We start from the raw sequence: 21,368 nt of genomic DNA on the forward strand, positions 1-21,368 counted from the left end.
TATTTTGGTGTTAAGCTAATATTCAGGCTACACGCTAGCTGTTTTGGTTAATTTAGGGGGGTTTTTTTCAGTTTTTTAGGCTATTTTGTAGTTTAGGTATTATTCAGTTACATGCTAGCTGTTTTGGCCAACCATTTTTTTTTCTTTGTAGTTTTAACGCTAATTTGGCATTTTGCTAATATCTCGTGGCTATCAACTTCAGCTTTTTCAGCTATCAACTTCAGCATTTTTAGCTATCAACTTCAGCTTTTTCAGCTATCAACTTCAGCATTTTTAGCTATCAACTTCAGCTTTTTCAGCTATCAATTTCAGCATTTTTAGATATCAACTTTAGCATTTTTAGCTATCAATTTCAGCGTTTTCAGTGGTCAAATTCAGCTTACAGTATTCACACTAACATTATCACAGGTAATGCTATATATCTAGTTCATAATTATGTTAAAAAGTTATGGTTTTAAAGTTTTAAAAATGTAGTTTTAGTTTGTTTAATAAATGTTTATCTCGTTCGTCCCGCGACCTAAGGTGTGTTTTGGATTTGACCCCACGTGTGATGGAGTTTGACACCCCTGGCTTTGGGTCACCGGGGTGCTGGAGCTTTGTTGTAGTTGTAATTGTGTATTTACATGTACAAAAACTATGAAATAAAAAAATATATATATATATGTATATATAAATTAACACAAGCACAACTTAAGAGTTTTTAGAGTCTGAGAATCAGAGTTTTCTCATCAGCCTTAGATTGTGAATATTATCTAGTGAAGCTTGACATTTTCTCACTTTCTAAAACAGAAATGATAATTAATATAAAATACTCTAAATATGCGTTCTGTGTGTGCATTTTAGGAATTACACACACACAAAACCAAAGTTAGACACAAATCCAGTGTTACTTGTGCATAAATCCGGTTGAGTCTATTTTCACTCCGTATCTTTCGTCCAGCAGACATCCTGATCTTACCGGGTAACCCAACAGCCAGCAGCCGGCGGTGGAGTTACTGCCGGGTTTATGTTTTGTTTTCTATGACCATGCATAGATCACCCACCCCCCCTCCTCCACCGCGGTGGTGTGAGATGGAGCCTCAAAGCCCAGCGGTCTTGTTAAATATTAACGGCTCCCTTGGCAGGCGTGGGGGGAGCACGGCGAAAGACCAGACAAATGGCTGGGAGCGACAGATTTTATTGTGGCTCCGATAAAATATGTCACGCTGCAGAGAGCAAACAGGGAAAGAGGGGCCCGTATTTCTCCGGACGGGCCGGGATGTCCCTGGTTGGTCACTTTCATCCCTCTCTTCTGTCTGAAGCGTTCTCCCGGGATCACCTGGCCGCGCCTCCATACCTGCCCCGCCCCCCCCTCCACTAAATTAGACTCTTGTAAAGAGTGATGACATCATTGTTGATGAGACTCCAGTTCTTCGTTTTATTTTTACTGATGCTGAGTTTTTAAGACTTGGGAATAGATCCGCCTCCCACGGCGCTAAATTATTCATGCTTTTTAAGTGGAGCTTCTTTTACTACAATTAGCATCCGTCGCTTCTGATGTTCTGCCGTTTTCCTCCTTATTTAAGGGGGAGCAGATTTGACCTGATTTGTGGGAGAAACGTGCTCCTCTCGGTGGCCCGGATTGTTTCTGATGTCCGACCCGTCCCGAGCGGCTGATGTTCTTCTCCTCTGGTTTGGCTCTCCTGCCGGAGCGCTGGGTTCTTGAGCAAACACATCCAGAGCAATCTAATTACGGCAGTATCATTTCTGCCTGGCTGCGTAGCTCTTTCTCCCTGCACAGCAGCTTCCCGCTATATATTCCTATAAGCTCCTTACTTTTCCCCAGCCAAGCTCTCACAAGAGCTTTGCTTCATCCAGTCATATCACCGCTGTTCTCTCCCTTTTTCTCCCAGCGTTTAGCCACCTCATGGCTTCTTTCTCTTCCTTCTCATCCACTTGAAGTCTTTGTTCTCCTATTTTCCAAAGCAAATAAAACCACTCCACTGTTTTTTTTTTCTTTTGGAGCTGTCTGCACCTTCCGCCTTAAATCTGCTACAAAGCGTCTCGATTCCTGAGATTAAATTAAAGCTATAAATAAAAATTAACAGTTGTGGAGGATTTATGAGACAAAACTAATAAAAACCAAAAGATTTCTTTTTTTTTTTTTACAAGCCGGTTTTTACATCAAAGAAAGCCGCTCCAATAAAAGTTTTATGTCATAAAAATACGATCTACAGAACTTTAAAATGATTTGATTTAGCAGATTTACTGGTAATAAATCTCACAGTTTAAATAAGAGTAAATATTGTTATTTCCTCTTAAACCCAAATGTTTGTGTTTTAAACCTTTTAAATTGCAGCTTTTTCACGTTTAACACATAAATCTTTATTTAAAGCAGGGATCCCCAAACTACGGCCCGCGGGCCGGATCAGGCCCACCTTTGATTTTGGCTTGATTTTCAGCTATTAAAATATTCAGCTCTTTTATGCTAGCGTTTTCAAATGTTTTAGCAGTTATTTTTAGGCTAATTTGGAGCTAGCTAATATTTTAGCCGCAGGCTAACTGTTTTGGCTAATTTATGATTTTGTTTTTCAGTTTTTTAGGATGATTATTTCTGCTACATGCTAGCTATTTTGGCGAAAGTAGACATTTTGTTAAAGGCTTTTAGGGTTTTTTCAGTTTTATAGACTAATTTCAAGAAGGACACTACCGATACGTCATTATTAAATCTGAGTCTCTGATTGGTAAAGTTCATCTGGTTTAACTTTAAAAGTATGTTCATGCAATTACAGTTTTAAAAACTTCAATAGTGTGAACATGAGAGTTTTGAACACCGAAGACCAAAACTTCAATATCCTGTTTGCACGTTTACGTAGACTTTTCAATGAAAGCGTTCCCTGGAACTCTAGTATTACTCTCAAAACTACAACCATCGTACCTTTAGCCTTACTTCTGAGGGAATGTAATCATTGTGGATTATCTGTTTGTACACAAAGAGCTGGATACTCAACACTATCCGTTGGTTCCATATCTAAAGTTTTGGTCATGACTGCTATCACAGGTGGATGCGGGCTGTCTTCGAGCAAACAATGGTCAAACCTGTACACCAGGGGTGTCAAACTCAACTGAACAAGGCGCCAAAATCCAAAACACACTTTACATCGCGGGTCAAACAGGATTAACATTTATGGAGCACTCTAAAACTACATTTATCGTAAATGTTTAACATAATTATGAACTAGATTAATAGCATTACCTGTGATTGTGTAGTGTGAATGCTGTAAGATGAATTTGGCCACTGTGGATGCTGAAATTGATAGCTATAAATGCTGAAGCTGATAACCAGCTAAAATATTAGCTAAATGCCAAATCATTCTAAAAAAAACTGAAAATAGCTGAAAATACTGAAATCGATCGCTAAAAACACTGAAGCTAATGGTTGAAGATGCTGAAATTGATAACTAAAAGCACTGAAGCTGATAGCTAAAAAACGCTGAAGCTGATAGCTGAAAATGGTGAACTTGATAGCTGAAAATGCTGAAGCTGACACCAAGCAAAAATATTAGCTGAATGCCAAATAAACCTAAAAACCTGCAAAAAAAAAGAAAAAAAAGTCTAAATTAGCCAAAACAGCGGAAATATTAGCTCAACTCCAAAATAGCCTTAAGAAATCTTGGTAAATGCTAAAATAGTGCAAAAAGCTAGCAGAATGTCAATTTTAAAAACTTTAAAACTGTAACTTTTTAACATGATTATGAATAATAAAAACAGGCAGGAATATTATTCCAGAATAAATCAACTTAAACCTTAAATAACTTTCACTATTTTACTCTCCATAAAAATATATTTATCAAAATTATACAAGTTTGAAATACACACAAGATTACATCGGGTCATTAATAACAATAAAATAAAATGATATGGAGGGCCGGATTGAATTACCCGGAGGGCCAGGTCCGGCCCCCGGGCCTTGACTTTGACACGTGGTGTAAAGCGTAACAACTTTTGGATTTCTGAATACAAACGCTGTTTTGGTGTTATTTTTGATTATATTTTGGATTAAATTATATTTTCTCAAATAAAAGTGACTTTGTTTAGGCCTTAAAACCTGAAACGTTTCTGTTTCTAAATCCAAATCAGCGTGGGACAGTTACGCATTTGGTGTCAGGAGTGGGATTTCTGGGAGAATAATCTCCCTTGTAAGCATTCACAAAGCATTAGGGCTTCAGATAATAATTATTCTCTAAAGTCACACCATGATGAATTCATGATCAGCTTCTGGTCATTTTCACAGGTGTTGTCCCCTGAAAATGATCTTATTTACAGTATTATTTTCATTCTCTCATCTTTGCTGCCCCTTTACTGCACTTTTTCTGATCCAAACATGAAGCTTGTTTCTTCCCGTGCATCTATCAAGAGTTTCATTAGATTTACGAGTGCGTGAGCTTGCAAAGGAACCACACAAACACTCCCAAGTAAATGATTAGCTTGTCCTAAGTGTGGAAAAATGGACTTCCTACACACTCACCACCGGCAGACAGCATTCTCACATGGCGGCGATAACCAGCCACCCACCGGCTCTCTGTTGCAGCAGATAACAAAGCTTATTAAGACTACACAGAGCCGCGCGCTGTCAGAATTGTTGTCACAATTGCGGTGAACAAAGAACTCCCGCTGCGGAGGACGAAAGAGCGCCGCTGATTTGCACAAAGATTTGACGCCGTTCGTCTGCACAGATGAGATATGCAGCTGATTTTTTTTTTGTTTTTCACCGTTTTGTTAAGAAATTGGTCTGTAATAGTTTGTGTGATAGCCCCTCCGGTGCCCCGCCGCCCTTCTTCCCGCCGGGCTAATTGCGCGGGTCAGCTGGGTGACAGCGGCGCTCTCGGCTAGCTTACATACAGAGCCTCATTAGAGAGACGTTAACTGCAGCGTAATGAGAATGACGGGCGCTGTCGAGGTTTTTTTTCTCCAAACTTCCTGGTAAAATCTACCAAACGAGAACTCGTTTCTTTTGCTGGTTTTAGCCGTACAATAAGAAGATTTTAAAAAAACGGTGAAAGAGGGAGCAGCGGGCTAATGATAGCAGCGACACTCTAATAATGGCTCCCAGTAGCTTCTGTGACAGTGGGGAGTGTATTAGACGGGACCCCCCCTCTCTGCTAATGAGGGTTTGATGGAGGGGCCGTGCTAACTTAACGAGATCTCTTTGAGAGTAAATACGTGTCACTGCTTTACCTGGAAGCGAGAGTTTTGTTTGTAAATTTAAGCAAAGAAAAGATGAATAAGAGGAAGGGATAAAGTGGGAGTCTTTGGTGATGAATAAGGGATAATGTATTGGGAGAGGGGGGGGGGGTAACCACCTCTCATGGCAGGTACACGTCTCTAATTGGGTGCCCCAATCCCATTGGCTGTCACCCCCCCTTCTTTTTCCTTTTTAGACAATGCTCTGGGAAAAAGGAGGCTCTCCAAATTAATGCAGATATAATGATGGGTCCCACTGTGGACCTCTGCTCCCTCTGAATGTTGATGTGTGGGAGGTGGGATGAGTCTTCCCGGGAAGCCCACCGGATAAAGCCGGGGATTTTGGTCAGTGGTTTCCCTGTGTTTTCATGTCCTCTAATTATACTTCTATTGATGCATGGAAGGTGAATCATGTCTGTAGTTCCTCCATCACTGCTTTCTGTCTGCTTCTCTGAGGTAATTGGGAGTCTGCTTTCAGCTGCAGCATAATGTGGGAGTGCTCAAATCAAAATAGTTCCAAGAATAAAAAAAAAAAAAAACGAGGGATGCTGCGGCAGCACCCACGCCGCTCCTGCTGCAACTGATCTCAAGGAACCGAGGTGGAAAAGCATTAAAGCGAGCAGAGGCTTAACAGCTGTGATGTCACCGTGAGAAAAATAAAAATAGGACGTGACCGCCTTAAACGCCCCAAAACAGCTCAAACCATTGGAGGGCGAATGGAAGAGGCGGCGGTTTGTCGAGCAGTCATGGATGTTTCTCCCGTCATGTGGAAACGGCACTTGGCTCTCTGATCTTCCCTTGAAGATGCGCTTAACGTTGATCTGGGCTCGCTTCCGTGCATGCCAACACCCACTCAGCGACTTGTTCCTATTCCAATCAACCGATGAGCCAAAACAAAAAAAAGGGCTTTAAGTCGATTTTGAAAGTGTTGAAAGTTGGCCTGGACTTCTATGGAGAAAGGGTCAGCTAAAGAAAACGGTCAGTTATCAAAAAAAAGTTGTTTTCTTGAAAATATCTCATAGAAACTTTGAAAATAATGAAACTTTTCAGAGGAAAAATCAACAGATTTTTCTTCGACTATAATCATAATAACAGTTAAACAAAAAATGTAAATGATTTGTAGTCAAATCAATTTCTTCCACATAAGAAAATGAAATTACTCACCGTGTAGAGTCACTTATTTGTAGAAAATACAGGAAAAAGTAACTGTTACCTGCCCCTCCCCCATTACCCCTCTCTGTACTTTCCCTCCAACTGGCTACATCAGACCCCTCCCCCTCTCCCTCTTCCAGCCTGGTGACAAATTCATGAAAAAACCCTTCTTTTCAAAATGGCGGCTTTTTTGTTGGTTTTATCTCCATAGCAACCATTTTATTTTTTGGTCACCTTGAGGTGACAAACATTTCCGTGTAATTTTTAGAAGAATTGGTAAAAGTAGACTTTTGGATTTCCTTAGCAACGGAGGTTTTTATACAATTAATGTACGACATCGAGGAGTTAGGAGGCAATAAATCAAAATCCTGAGGAGGAATTAAAATGTTTAAAAGATGTAACCTCAGACAGATAAATAGACTCTTTGTTTTCCTCGTCTGAGCTGGAATCTGGGTCAAAATATCACTGTTTTTGTTGCACCACTAATGTTAGCCTGATGAACTCTGCACAAACTATGTTCTAGAACAGGGGGTCGGATCCCGCAGGTCGGGTTAGGCATCTTCTCAGTGTTTTAGGCTATTTTGGAGTTCATCTAATATTTCAACTACATGCTCGGCGTTTTGTCTAATTTCGATTTTTTTCAGTTTTTTAGGCTGATTTGGAGTTTAGCTAATATTTTAGCGTTATTCTAGCTGTTTTTGGCTAAGTTAGACATTTTGCGAGTTTTTTTTTTTTTGGTGTGGCTAATTTGGCATTTAGCCAATGTGTCAGCAACAATCTAGCTGGTGTGGCTAATTTAGGCTTTTTCTCAGATTTTTGGGCTATTTTGTAGTTTAGCTTATATTTTAGCTACATCCTCGCTGTTTTGGCTAATTTAGATTTTTCTTAGTTTTTCCGGCTGATTTGGCATTTTGCTATTATTTTAGCTGGCTATCAGCTTCAGGGTTTTTAGTTATCAATTTCAGCGTCTTCAACTATTAGCACTAGCATCTTCAGCTACCATATTCAGCTTACAGCATTCACACATCAAAGTTAATACTATCTAATTTCTATGAAAATTTCAGAAATACATTATTTAAAATTTGGCTATGTGCGGCTTTCTTGAAAACCATAAATGTTTACATTTAGTTGATTGTTGATTGATTGTTGATTGTTACTCTTTTTCTGTTAGCCTACATGTGGCCCTCACAAGAAAAAGTTTGGAGACCCCTGTTCTAGAAAAAGACAGATTTTTTTTAAGTTTTGGCTAAAAACGGCATAATTAAAACTAAAAGATCACAGGGAAGGCTTTGAAAATAGATCAAAAGATGATCAGAGTGGGACTTTAAGGTTGCAAAGAGATGCAGTCAGTTTTCAGAGTCTCTAAATACATGCAGAATCTCCTCCATCAAGCAAAAATGTTTTGATTATCCTCCTCTTTGCATGCTGCACAGGACAACTTTGCTCACATCTGACCCCCTGTTGGAAACAAGGACCCTCGCAGGTGTTTGAGGAGCCGGCGAGATGCGCCGAAACCGCTCTAATTGGTTTGTGGGACGGTGCCAGGCAGATGTGGCACCTCTGTCCAGGTTTCCACTTGGCCGAGGCCAGTGGGTTGCTATTCAGGCCACGCATCTGCCTGTAGCAGTAATGAGAAGTGCCTCGCCGCTAATGAGATAAACACAGACATTAGATTGGCTCAGCAGGAGCTCTGATGAAAGAAGAGGCTGAGAGGACCGAGGGAAGCAGGGGAAGTATGAAAATGTTTCTGCAGAAACGCCATGGCGACATTTCCCGTCATTATAACTTGGGCAAAAGGTGATGAGTTTGTTTGCAGAATGAGAGTCTGGATGGTAATGATGATGATGGCGGTGGTAATGGCAGCGCAGATAAGGAAACATAACCCACTGTGGTGAAATGGTCCGTAAGCCGCACGGCTGCCTCTCCTCCGGCCGCACGCACCGACTCACACTGAGGTCTGCCACATTATAACCGCATCTATCATTAAGCAGTCTTTTTCCAGGCAGAGCCGCTAATGAACGCGCGACTTGAGCGTGTTTGTCTCCCGGTGAGAGTGTGTCAACATTTGGAGAGCTGATGCAAGGTGGGGCCGCGTGCATCTCGCACCAGATCGAAGGCTCTTTTATCAAACCGGGCGAGCTCGTTTTGCCTGAAAGATGCTCGTTGTTTCATCATAAAAGCCTCTGAAAGGATCGCATTAAAGCGCAGAAGCTTCATCTTCAAAATAAAAGCGGTGTGCGATATTCAGTAGACGTGAGAAGGAAACTGCAGGCAGAAACAAAGAAAACATTCTTATTTTTGGCTTAGTCGAACAGTAGAAATTTTCGGTTCCTGGCTCCACATATTTTTAAAGTTCTCACTGAAACCTAAAATCCCTTCGGGGCTGTCAGGAAAAAGATTGAAGAGAACAGATGACAAGAACAAGCATCTTGAAAACAGCAACAACAACAACAATCTGTGTAAAGAAAGACACAAAGTGTCAGTCTGACTCAGTAGGATCACGCCTGAAGGGCAGGAACTCTGAGAACAATCGATACGCCATGAAATCTTTCAGAAATCCAGCTTCACTTCGGAGGAGGAACCCCTGAAGTTAGAGGTGGGATTATTATGGTTGGGAACGAGGACAGACCATCTCAGTACGCTGGACTGTGGAGAGGAATTTAGTCGGAGGAAGATCATAAAACACAATAGAACATCCAAGGAGTAGCATAACAGGAACAGGCGTGTCCAAAGTGTGGCTCCCTTAATAAAACCAATTGCATGCATTTTCTAAGAACTACAATTTCTTGTTTGCGGTTGGCTAAATCATGAAATAAGTCATTGTAGATCTGTGGCTACTTGACTTTCAGAATTTCCATCAACCCCTCTAGTTTTAAACCTGTTCAATCCCTATAGGGTCACAGGGTTGCTGGAGCCTATCCCAGCTACTCTCAGAAGTCCCCATAGAAAATAGAGTAAAATTTGACAATAGAAAAACACAAATTTTATTCAAACACTTCATCACATGTTGGACAACACAAGCCAGTCTTACTAAAAAACAGAGAAACCTAAGAAATAACATTCTGAAACATGAGAAATAAGCAAAACTTCCAGTATTGATGAGTGTAATTTGCTCAGTTTTGATCAAATTTCTTCTTGTTTTTCTTCTTTGTCCAGATTTGGAAAGAAAAAAGACGACAAGAGCAAAGACACCAGCAAACTATCCAAGAACAGGCTGGACGCTCTGAGCGAGGAGGAGCTGGACCAAAGAGACGGGTAAGAAGAACCGCTGTGTTCAGATATTGTCAAAGATATAGACAACGGACCAATGATCTAGAGAGTAGACCAAATATATAAACAATAGACCAAAGACATAGACAATGGACCAAAGATATAGACAATGGACCAATGATCTAGAGAGTAGACCAACGATATAGACAATAGACCAAAGATATAGACAATGGACCAAAGACATAGACAATGGACCAAAGATATAGACAATTGACCGAAGATATAGACAATGGACCAAAGATATAGACAATGGACCGAAGACATAGACAATAGACCAAGGATATAAACAATAGACCAAAGATATAGACAATGGACCAAAGATATAGACTATGGACCAAAGACATAGACAATGGACCAACGATATAGACAATAGACCAAAGATATAGACAATAGACCAAGGATATAGACAATGGACCAAAGACATAGACAATAGACCAAAGACATAGACAATGGTCCAAAGACATAAACAACGGACCAAAGATATAGACAATGGACCGAAGACATAGACAATAGACCAAAGACATAAACAATGGACCAAAGACATAGACAATAACCAAAGACATAGACAATGGTCCAAAGACATAGACAACGGACCAAAGATATAGACAATGGACCAAAGACATAGACAATGGTCCAAAGACATAGACAACGGACCAAAGATATAGACAATGGACCGAAGACATAGACAATAGACCAAAGATATAGACAATGGACCAATGATTTAGACAGTGGACCAAAGACATAGACAATGGATGCAACAACATATTTTTGGCACAAATTGCACCCCAAGACTGCCTTCAGTGGCCCCAAGGCAAAATGACTTTGAGAACCCTGACGTAAACGATTAGAGTTACGGTAAGTCAATGAGGTGTCACCAGCAAGATCTCGGTTCTGAAGGGTTAAATGCTTTTGGTTGTTTAATTTGTAACTTGTGGAGTGACAGGCCCCTGCTTTCCTCTCACAGCGGCGACGCCCGTTACGCCGACCCTCGCCCTGGTTACATCACCCCCGACCGAGGTTCCCTCCCAGACTACGACGATGACGACAGCGACCCCAACTACGCTCGCGTCAACAACTTCCGCCAGGCTCCTTCCCCGCGCTCCCTAACCAGCCGCACCCCTTCCCCGGCGATGCAACCAGCAGGGCGGAGCGGCCAGCTCCAGCCCCCCTCTGAGGAACTCGATGGACTATACGCCAAAGTCAACAAGTCCAGACCTCCACCGGCTTCACAGAACCAGCAGCCGATGTACGGCGACAGGTAAGAGGAGTGAAGCAGTGTGGTTGAGGTGAGGTTTTCCAATGGTGAACTTCATTACGTCATTATGTTGGGTTTTATTAGTGTTCTTTGAATTTTATTGTATCGAGACACAAATATTTAAGTCTAAGAGGGTTCAGTTTGGAAGACTTTTAACACTAACCATCAAAACAAAGATATTTAAAAAAAAAACACAGATACAGAGCAATTTTAGCCCATACCATCAACAGAACACTCATTGGCCACTTTATTAGGTCCACCGTGCTAGTACCAGTTAGACCCCATTTTGCTTTCAGAACTGCCTTAATGCTTGGTGGCACAGATTCAACAAGGCACTCCTCAGAGACTTTGCTCCATATTGACATGATAGCATCACACAGTTGCTGCAGATTTGTTGGCTGAAAATCCATGATGCCTATCTCCCACATCCCAAAGGTTCTATTGGGTTCTGGTGACTGTGGAGGTCATTAGAGTCCGGTGAACTCATTGAAACCAGTCTGAGATGGTTCCAGCTTTATGGCATGGAGCCTTTTCCTGCTGGAAGTAGCATCAGAAGATGGTTATAAAGGGATGGACATGTTCAGCAACAATACTCAGGTAGACCGTGGTGTTGGAACTATGATCAGTTGGTACTAAAGGGTCAAAGGAGGCGCATCAGACCAGACGTTTTCTCAATCTTCTATTTTCCAGTTCTGGTGAGTCTGTGTGAATTGTAAACCCAGTTGCCTGTTCTTAGCTGACAGGAGTGATTGTTCAAGGTTGTTTGTGTTGTGCGTTCAGAGATGTTCTTCTGCAGACTTTGGTTGTAACCAGAGAACCAGTCTGTCCATAGATATTTTCTCTTTTTCTGACCATTCTCTGTAAACCCTAGAGATGGTTGTTGGTGCCAGACCAGCCCGTCTGACAGTCACAGTCAAAGTCTCTTCAATCACCTTTCTTCCTGATTCTAATGCTTGTTTGAACTGCAGCAGATCGTCTTAACCATGTCTACACGCCTAAATGCATGGAGTTGCTGCCATGTGATTGGCTGATTAGAAATATGCATTAATGAGCAGTTGGACAAAGTGTCAAATAAAGTGGCCGGTTCATTGTTTGAGAACTTGACTGAGCGCGTGATGTCATCTATAGAAAATGGCTTGTTGCATGTGTGTCAAAAGTCAAGACCCAGAGGGCGGACCCTCTGGATCTCATTTTGTTTTATTATTATTAATGGCAAAATTTTGACAAAATATATTTTATTGAGGGTAAAATATTGAAAGTTATTGAAGGTTTAAATTGATTTATTCTGGAATAATATTCCTGCATTTTTATTATTCAACATTATGATAAAAAGTAAGTTTTAACATTTGGCATTCTGCTAGCTTTTTGGCCTTTTTTGGTATTTACTGAGATTTTTAGGCTGTTTTGGAGTTTAGCTAACATTTTTTAGCAACATGCTAGCTGTTTTGGCTAATTTGGGCTTTTTAAAAACATTTTTTAGCATATTTTGGAGTTTAGCTAATATTTTAGCTACAAGCTACCTGTCTGGGCTAATTAAGGATTTTTTTAGGATATTTTAGAGTTTAGCTAATATTTCAGCTACATACTAGCAGTTTTGGCTAATTTAGACTGTTTTTTTAGTTTTCTAGGCAGTTTTATAGTTTAACTAACGTTTTTAGCAACATGCTAGCTCTTCTGGGCTTTTTAAAAACGTTTTCTAGGCTGTTTTGAAGTTTAGCCAATATTTTAGCTGCTTCTGCGTTTTTCGCTTTCAATTTCAGCATTTTCAGCTTTCAGCACTAGCATCATCGCATATATCATGTCTAGTTCATAATTATGTTAAAAAGTTACAGTTTTTAAGTTTTAAAAATTGTCCAATGTTTATCCTGTTTGGCCCGCAACCTGAAGTGTGTTTTGGCCCCTTGTGCGATTAAGTTTGACACCCCTGACTTATTGTCACTCCAACAAAATCAGGTCAATTCCTACTCATTCTCATTCCCAAGTGGTCACATACTGACTCTTTTGCTGTTTTGGGTGTCCCCAGCTCCTTATTTCTTTGACGTGCTGGCTCTTTTAATTAAACCATGGCTCTGGCGGATCTAACCTCGGGATGCCACCAGTACGGCGTCCGGAAGCTGTACTACCTCCGAGACCGGTACTGATCCATGACCTGTCCAAATCCAGGTCCAGTACCAGGTTTGGGGTTAGGGTACCGGTCCATGTCCAAGTACAGGAGCAATACGGACACCACCATCTTCAAGCAAGATATCGTCAATGAGCAGTAATTGTTCAGAGTTGGTGTGAGTCGACGTTTCTATGGCAACGACTATCATCAATCAGGAGAGAGCTTAAAACCCTTACGACTTGAAAACGGGCAGCAGGAAATCTGTCAATCAAACGTTTTGGCCAGTAGGCTCCACCTACTTTTATTGAAGCATCTGATTGGCCAGTTTAGAACTAAAGTGACTTCAGGTACCGAAACAAAATCTTGCAAAAAAATGTTTAAAAAAATGTATCAGACATCTGACCAATAGAATGACTGAGAAATAGCTGTTTATTTTTCTATAGAAATCTGTCCTCTTGGAGCCAGCATGTACTTTCACTCAGTCCAGTTCTCATATACAGTCAATGACATCTAACCCTGAGAATAAACCCCAACGAGGTGGATATTTCTTAAGACACAGCCTTGTGGAGCACCTAAACGGATGTTCAGAGGACCTCATTGGGCTTCACACATGAAACAGGTTTTAAAAATATCTAAACTTCTAAATGTTTTTTAATAAACTAAGAAAAAGTTCAGTAGGAAACTGGTGTTTACTGGTGCTTTTAGATGCTGGTCCAGAGTTTGCACCTGTGATGGAGGGTATACGCACACAAGGTTATCCTGTGTGGCATGACTGGCATAAAAGACAGAGTATTACCACAGATCTACATTCATGGTCCACCAAGCTGCAGATGCATAAAACATGAGCGCATGTTTTCATTGTGGTGCCATACTGCATATGCACACTCATGGTAATGCCATGCATGATTTATGCAAATCTTCAAAATAACTTCTATTATTGAAATACATTTTTCTGTGTTTAATCAGACATATTTCCGGCAGTGTTTACAGAAAGACCTTTCTGGAAGAGAATGGACTCGTGATATTGCGCTCTCAGAGTTTAAGGTCACTCCCGCTTTAATATTCTTTAATGGAGGAAGTCAGAAAACCACCAAATGCTTCTGCGGACCAAAGGGCATTAGCAGAGCGACGGCAACTATTCCAGAAAACATTAAACAAACAGTGTACACAAAAAGAGCCCGACATAAATAAAACAACAGCAGCACGACTGAGTTTTTCCCAGCATAAAATATGGAAAAATGTTGTTCGACATGTTTTTTCCCTTTCTTTGAACTCCCTGCTGAAGGCTCAGTCGGTGCACTGAGACAGCACTCTGCTCTCAGCATCTCTTGTATCTGTGACACACACTTTTGTCGCACAAAGACACACACAGGGGCTGCAGCCGCCGCCTTTGCTCGCTGTAAAGTTCTTAGACCGCCGTTTCCGCTGCCGCTCTGCTTTGGAAGAATCCCGGATTCTCCGCTGGATCAGGGAAACATTTCCACTCCAAGGAGAAGTCGGGAGATCCTGTTTGAACAAAAGCCGTCTGACTTCAATGTTTTGACGCATCATGTGTGATGAACTGGTAGAAAACTACGTTTTTTGGAAATTGTTTGTAAATGGTCAAAAATTAGTATTTCCAGGACTATAAGTCAAGAGCAAAAAATTTCTAATCAAGATGAAGAAAATCGTATATAAGTCGCACTTAGCGTAGCTAAAAAAAAAAAAAGAAAGAAATACGATAATCTTTTGATGGGTATAAAAAAATCAAAGTTTAGGAGGAACAGAATCAGATTATCTTCCATGTTGGATTTTGACGACACTTCTTCTGCTGCTGTCAGTAGCAAATACTTGGAATGCAGCGCCCTCTAGCGGTGTTTAGCAGAAACTACAGCTTAAAGACAACCAGTATTTACTGGGAGAATAACAAATATATAACCCTTTTGATGTCTAAAATAAAAAACACGCACAAATAACTCTCCTGAGTATAAGTCTGGCTAAATTATGGAAAAACTGCGACTTATACTTGGATTTATACACAGAAATCTATTTTTGTCACATAGTTGAAGCCAAACGGGCTAAAATGGTCATTCGGGTGACCTAAACAGTTTTAAATTGTAACTCAAGTTTTCGGTTCAGTGGACTTGTGGTAGAGTCACACAGACTGGAAGGTTGTGAGTTCAAATCCAGGCTGAGTCAGATCAAAGACTCTAAATAACGGGACTTTGACTCTTAGGATAGCTTTTAAAGCTATCGGTTCCACTATGGTACAGTCCAGTCTGGTCTGGTACTTTGAGTGTTTCCATTGTACACGGTACCGACCTGTACCTCTTCTAGGTCCATTGAGAAATAGAACAGAACGTTGAGGCGGAGCCGCTGTAACCACTCAGAAAGTGATGAGGACATTAGAACGCGCTAATATAGCGCTCATTTAAGCTAACGTTTCCAGCGTTTGTGAGCATTCAGGTTTTAGCGGTTTCCTGTCTTCTCTTTAGATCATGAGTCTATATTGAAAATGTTTGCAAACAACAGCAGGTCCTGGTCTGTGGTGGAACTGCAAACGTTCCTCGCCGTCCTTTTGGCGTCTGTGTGCTACAAGGTTAGCTAGCGGTACGCTAGCGGTCAGCACCACACATGTGCCGTGGGAAAAAAAACAAAAAAAACAATGTTCAGTGGAGAGAAGTGAGGCTTAACTGAGAGGAACAATCACTAGAACAAGCTGGACCGGACCGGACCACTCCTCACTAGACCAGACTGGACTGGACCGTACCACTCCTCACTAGACCAGACTGGACCGTACACTCCTCACTAGACCAGACTGGACCGGACCGGACCACTCCTCACTAGACCAGACCGGACCGTACCACTCCTCACTAGACCAGACTGGACCGGACCGGACCGCTCCTCACTAGACCAGACTGGACCGGACCGGACCGCTCCTCACTAGACCAGACTGGACCGGACCGTAGCACTCCTCACTAGACCAGACTGGATTGGACCGTAGCACTCCTCACTAGACCAGACTGGATTGGACCGTACCACTCCTCACTAGAACAAGCTGGACCGGACCGCTCAGTGGAAATGAGGCTTTATACTCAGTCATTGGTGGGATTTTCTTTTCTTTTACTAATTGTATTAGATTTGTATATATTTTATTGTCTTTTTATCATTTGATGCTGTTGTTTTTGCACTTTAGTTCTTAATTTGATTAAGTGTTAATTTTCCTTATCTCCCTTTTCATTGTCAAGCACTCTGGAACCCTGAAGGCATTCATTCACTTATTCACTCGTTCAGGAGTTCATTAGTTGGTTCATTCATTCACTCATTCTTTTGTTCATTCATTCATTCACTCAATCATTCCTTTGTTCGTTCATGTGTTCACTCATTCATTTGTTCATTCATTCATTCATTCCTTTGTTCATTCATTTATTCATTCATTCACTCACTCATTCCTTTGTTTTTTCATGTTTTCACTCATTCTTTTGTTCTTTCATTCATTCATTCATTCATTCATTCATTCATTCACTCACTCACTCATTCCTTTGTTCGTTCGTGTGTTCACTCATTCTTTCGTTCAGTCGTTAATTCACTCATTCTTTTGTTCATTCATTCATTCGTTTATTAATTTGCTCGTTCATTCACTCATTTATTCGTTTATTTCATTTGTTCATTCATTCATTCGCTCGTTGGTTATTTGTTCATTCATTTGTTTGGTCCTTATTTCGTTCATGTGTTCACTCATTCTTTTGTTCATTTATTCTTTCCTTATTTTGTTCATTCATTTATTTGTTTATTCATTTGCTCGTTCATCCATTCATTCTTTTGTTCGTTCATTCATTCACTCATTCTTTTGTTTATTTATTCTTTCGTTATTTTGTTCATTCATTCATTTAGTCATTCTTTTGTTCGTTCATGTGTTCACTCATTCATTTGTTCGTTCATTCATTTGTTTATTCATTTGTTCGTTCATTCATTTGTTTATTCATTTGCTCGTTCATTCATTCATTCCTTTTGTTTGTTCATTCATTTACTCATTCTTTTGCTCGTTCATGTGTTCACTCATTTATTTTGTTTATTTCATTCATTTGTTCGTTCATTCATTCGTTCGTTTGTTCATTCGAGCTCCATAAACTCCTGATCAAAAGACAAAATCGACCGGTTGTGATTCTTTTTAGACTTTTCTTTTCACCTGAGGAGAAGAGAGATCCTCCAGAAGACGTGAACATCTCCACCTCTGGTAGCTCCTGTTGGTGAGAGGAGCTCCTCCACCTCACTTTACTGTTTCTACAGTCCCTTTAAACGCACCTCGATTTTTGCATATTGTTTCGTTTCTGCAGAATAATAAGACAACCGTAATATTTCATAAACTATTCATCTGAGGCGGTTTAACGCGAGTTTCAAGCCGTCACGGCGTGTGTGGCTTCTTTTTCATGCTGTCATACATAATGCATTAAAAGTGAATGAGGCTGTGGTTTTCCTGTTGCATAACTGCAGCGTTTAGGCTGATGAACAGACGGGAAACGTTGGAAAGTGTAAAGTTAACTGTGCGATAAAGAGACCAGGGAGCTTTTCATTATTGAAGTCTACCAGACTCTTCATTATAGTCCGTATTATGTCTTCCTGAACTCACAGCAGATTTTAGAGGTAAAAAAAGAGAAAATCTTGAGGGGATTCTCATGCAAATGCTTCATTTCCTGAGTGAAATACTACAGGCTGCATTAAAACTTCCTGCTGAACTCTCTGAACAGAACGACTATTGACTTGCAAATCAAACGCTAAACCCAAGACGCCCAAACGCATCCAGAAATAGAGAATCCCGACGAGGAAAAAGATGCGACAGAGGAGGAGACAAAGAGGAAAACATGAAAGGGAAGGAGACGAAACATCGAGGAGGAAAAAAAAGAAAACTAGGAGGTTGTGAATTAGACAGTGGAAGTGACAGGGGAGAGGAGGGGGATAATTAGCCACAGTCTAGCAGCCTGACAGATGCGTTAGACCACTTTAGTTATCGTCCACGAGTGGAGGGTACTTCATTACCGACCAGTGTCCCCCCACGGGGTTCTCTCTGTCACCGATCCTTCGGCTCCTCCCTGTGTAGCTCATCAGACGCTCTTTAGATGAACATCATGGAGTCTTATTGGTTCTGAGAAGATCCATAAAACCATCTGTACGACTCTTTTGTCTGAACATGAAAATGTAAACTGAACTTCTGTTCAAGCACATTTCAGTGCTCCTGAAGTCCAGGAAATTTGGTTTAAATGGGCAGAAAACTAAATTTGGTTTCACATTGCACTTCTGAGAGAGGACCAAACTGTCAGCTGTTTATTTTGGGAGACAAAAAAAATTCTCCTCTCTGCACCACAGGAGACACTTTCTAACCTTTGTCATGGTGTCGCTGCGGCAGCTTTTTCCTCCTCCGAATACACTTACCGTGTTTCCTCAATAATGCAATGATCCGTCGATGAATCCTCCATTTTTGAACTTATAACATAAATATGGCGCATCGAACAAAATGGTGCATAAAGCGTAACAAGAGTCAGAAATAAACTGCATTTACAGTAACTCTGGAACTTGTTTGTTACACGTTATATGTTAGCTGCGTTTTACAAGCATTAGCCCTGTTAGAAGTGTTGGCAGCGTTCGAAGGGTTATCTGTGTTAGCCACTTTAGAAGAGTTGGTCATGTGACAAGAGTAACTCACCTCAGAAGAGTTAGCTGTGTGAGAAGTGTTAGCCATGTTAGAAGCGCTAGCAGTGTGAGAAACGTTAGCTGCATTAGAAGCTTTAACCACATTAAAAATGTTAGCCACATTAGAAGAGTTAGCCAAGTTAGACTCAGCAGCATTAGAAGCATTACCTGTGTTAGAAGAGTTAGCTACATAAGAAGAGTTAGCGGCAATAGAAGCATTAGCCTTGTAGAAGAGTCATCAACGTTAGAAGCGTTAGCAGTGTGAGAAGCGTTAGCCGCATTAGCAGCGTTAGCAGTATGATAAGCGTTAGCCGCATTAGCAGCGTTAGCAGTGTGATAAGCGTTAGAAGCGTTAGCAGTGTGAGAAGCGTTAGCCGCATTAGCAGCGTTAGCAGTGTGGTAAGCGTTAGCAGCGTTAGCAGTGTGATAAGCGTTAGCAGCGTTAGCAGTGTGATAAGCGTTAGAAGCGTTAGCAGTGTGATAAGCGTTAGCAGCGTTAGCAGTGTGATAAGCGTTAGAAGCGTTAGCAGTGTGAGAAGCGTTAGAAGCGTTAGCCACATTAGAAGAGTTCTCCTTGTTAGAAGAGTCAGCTGTGTTAGAAGCGTTAACTGTTTGAGAAGTGTAAGCCATGTTTGAAGCATTAGCCGTGTGAGAAGCGTTAGAAGCGTAAGCCACATTAGAAGAGTTCCCCTTGTTAGAAGAGTCTGCTGCGTTTGAAACGTTAGCAGTGTGAGAAGCGTTGGCCGCATTAGAAAGCCACATTCGACGCGTCAGCCATGTTAGAACCATTAGCTGTGTTAAAAACGCTAGCCACATTAGAAGAGTTCTCCTTGTTAGCAGAGTCAGCTGTGTTAGAAGCGTTAGCATTGTGAGAAGTGTTAGCAGCATTAGAAATGTGACCCACGAGAAGAGTTAGCCACATTCGACCCATCAGCCATGTTAGAACCATAAGCTGTGTTAAAAATGCTAGCCACGTTAGAAGAGTGAGCCGCATATGAAGCTTTAGCCGCGATACCATATTCACAAAACTAGCTACGTAACTTTTAGATCCATTTAAGTCTATTGAATCAGTGACTCATATTTAACAGTGACATATGGATGGCGTCCCTTTTCAGTTACAGAAATCCCAACACTTGAACATGAAGGGGAAATAGATAATCGTGGTTTGTTCTCAGACAAACTTTATGACACAAAATTTTATTAATTATTCGGTTATAGAGTCATATATCGGAATAGAGCTGGGAAAGAGAAGCATGGAGAATGATTCACCAGATTTGCACCGCGTTGACATTTTACACCAAACCTCCTCCGACTGTGGGTGGCGGACATGTGCTAATAAAAAGTAGAAAAAGAAGAAGAAGCCCCTCCCTGTTTGTCCAGTGTGAACACAATAGGCTAAAAGCATATTCAAAACGCATTCTCGTTAGCAGATCACATGTCCTGTATTTCCATAGCTTCAAGTGTTATTTCGAACATGTTAATAGTAAAGTACAAGCAATACAGCATATATAGTGGATAGTGAGTAATAACAATAATAATAAAATAATTGACACGTTGGCTTATTTAAGCCCTCCCCTTAAAAAATACATGTCTTTACGCTCATAAAAAAGACCGATAGCGCTAGAACGTTATTAAACACATTTAAAAAAAGACTGACACTGTCACATTATTCACAATAACATAGTCCATTGATAATTCTTCCTTCTCTGAGATTTAAAAGTTGAGTTGAGGGCTGAACTTCACAGTTCATTGATGATTCAAACTCAATAGTCATTCTTGAACACACTCAATTTCAAATACTTGATACTTCAAATGCCAAATTTGAGTCCCTGATTGGTCAACTGGTTTAACTTTCAGCGTTCGTTTTGTATGTAGATCCTGAAAATATGCATAGAGCTGCGTGAACGCGACGGTTTACCTGAAATCCGCATACACGTACATTTACATGGACTTTTGGTTGGAAGCGGTCGCTTGAAGACGTGTTTCCGAGCTCGCTGTGAATGTGAGTCTGTCTGGTTCCGATGCACAAGTGAACGGCCCAGGATAGGCTCCAGCAGCCCATGACTTTGACAATAGTGGGTTTTACAGATGGTAGGATTCTGAATTAGAACAAAGTTAGCTAATCAAACCAACTCAACTGCTTCTAGCCAGTGAAATCGACAGGTGACTCGATGCGTCGTCATTTGGCTCCATTGTTCTGTATGAAGTTGTTCTCGCTCATGAGCTGCCCACAGCGACCAAACCACACAGTTCCATGTTCAGAAATAGACGTGCACACACATGTGAGGTTGTAGAGGAAGCAGGGTGTAACCTAGCAACAAAGCTGGTGATTTTTTTTTTTTTTTTTACCACTGCATTCATGTGTGGCTTTCTAAGTTTAGACTGTTTTCCCTGTAGTTTCAGAAAGAAGCTCAAAGACTAAAAACTTCTTCTCCACGCAGCGTACAGTGTAATTAAACACTTGGAAACAATGTAAAATTTAATTAAAGGTTTTTTATTTTTGCTTCTCTTACTGAGAAACCCAACCTTTGCTGTCAGCTTCCTCCAAAGTGGACTTCCTGCCCTGTCGTCCTAATTTATTATCGCGGGACGTTTTCATTAGGCCTTCAATGGCAGGTGTGTTCGCTGATGTGCGTCACGTTTGATTAGCGCCGCGCTGCAGGCTGACCTGTGGAGAAAAAAGGTTAGCTATGCTTG

At 40.9% G+C, this 21,368-nt stretch overlaps 1 protein-coding gene across 1 annotated transcript in view; it reads left to right on the forward strand.

Annotated features, from left to right (window-relative positions):
* The window catches only part of pard3ba (par-3 family cell polarity regulator beta a), a gene marked incomplete at its 5' end in the record, with an annotated part of 206,020 nt that overhangs the window by 129,115 nt on the left and 55,537 nt on the right, over positions 1–21,368 (forward strand). The window contains 2 exon segments of the mRNA XM_024294332.2: positions 9,532–9,630; positions 10,610–10,903. Of these exon segments, the coding sequence (XP_024150100.1) occupies positions 9,532–9,630; positions 10,610–10,903 (393 nt within the window).

The sequence above is a fragment of the Oryzias melastigma genome, linkage group LG2 (assembly GCF_002922805.2).
Source record: "Oryzias melastigma strain HK-1 linkage group LG2, ASM292280v2, whole genome shotgun sequence".
Classification (NCBI taxonomy): domain Eukaryota; kingdom Metazoa; phylum Chordata; class Actinopteri; order Beloniformes; family Adrianichthyidae; genus Oryzias; species Oryzias melastigma.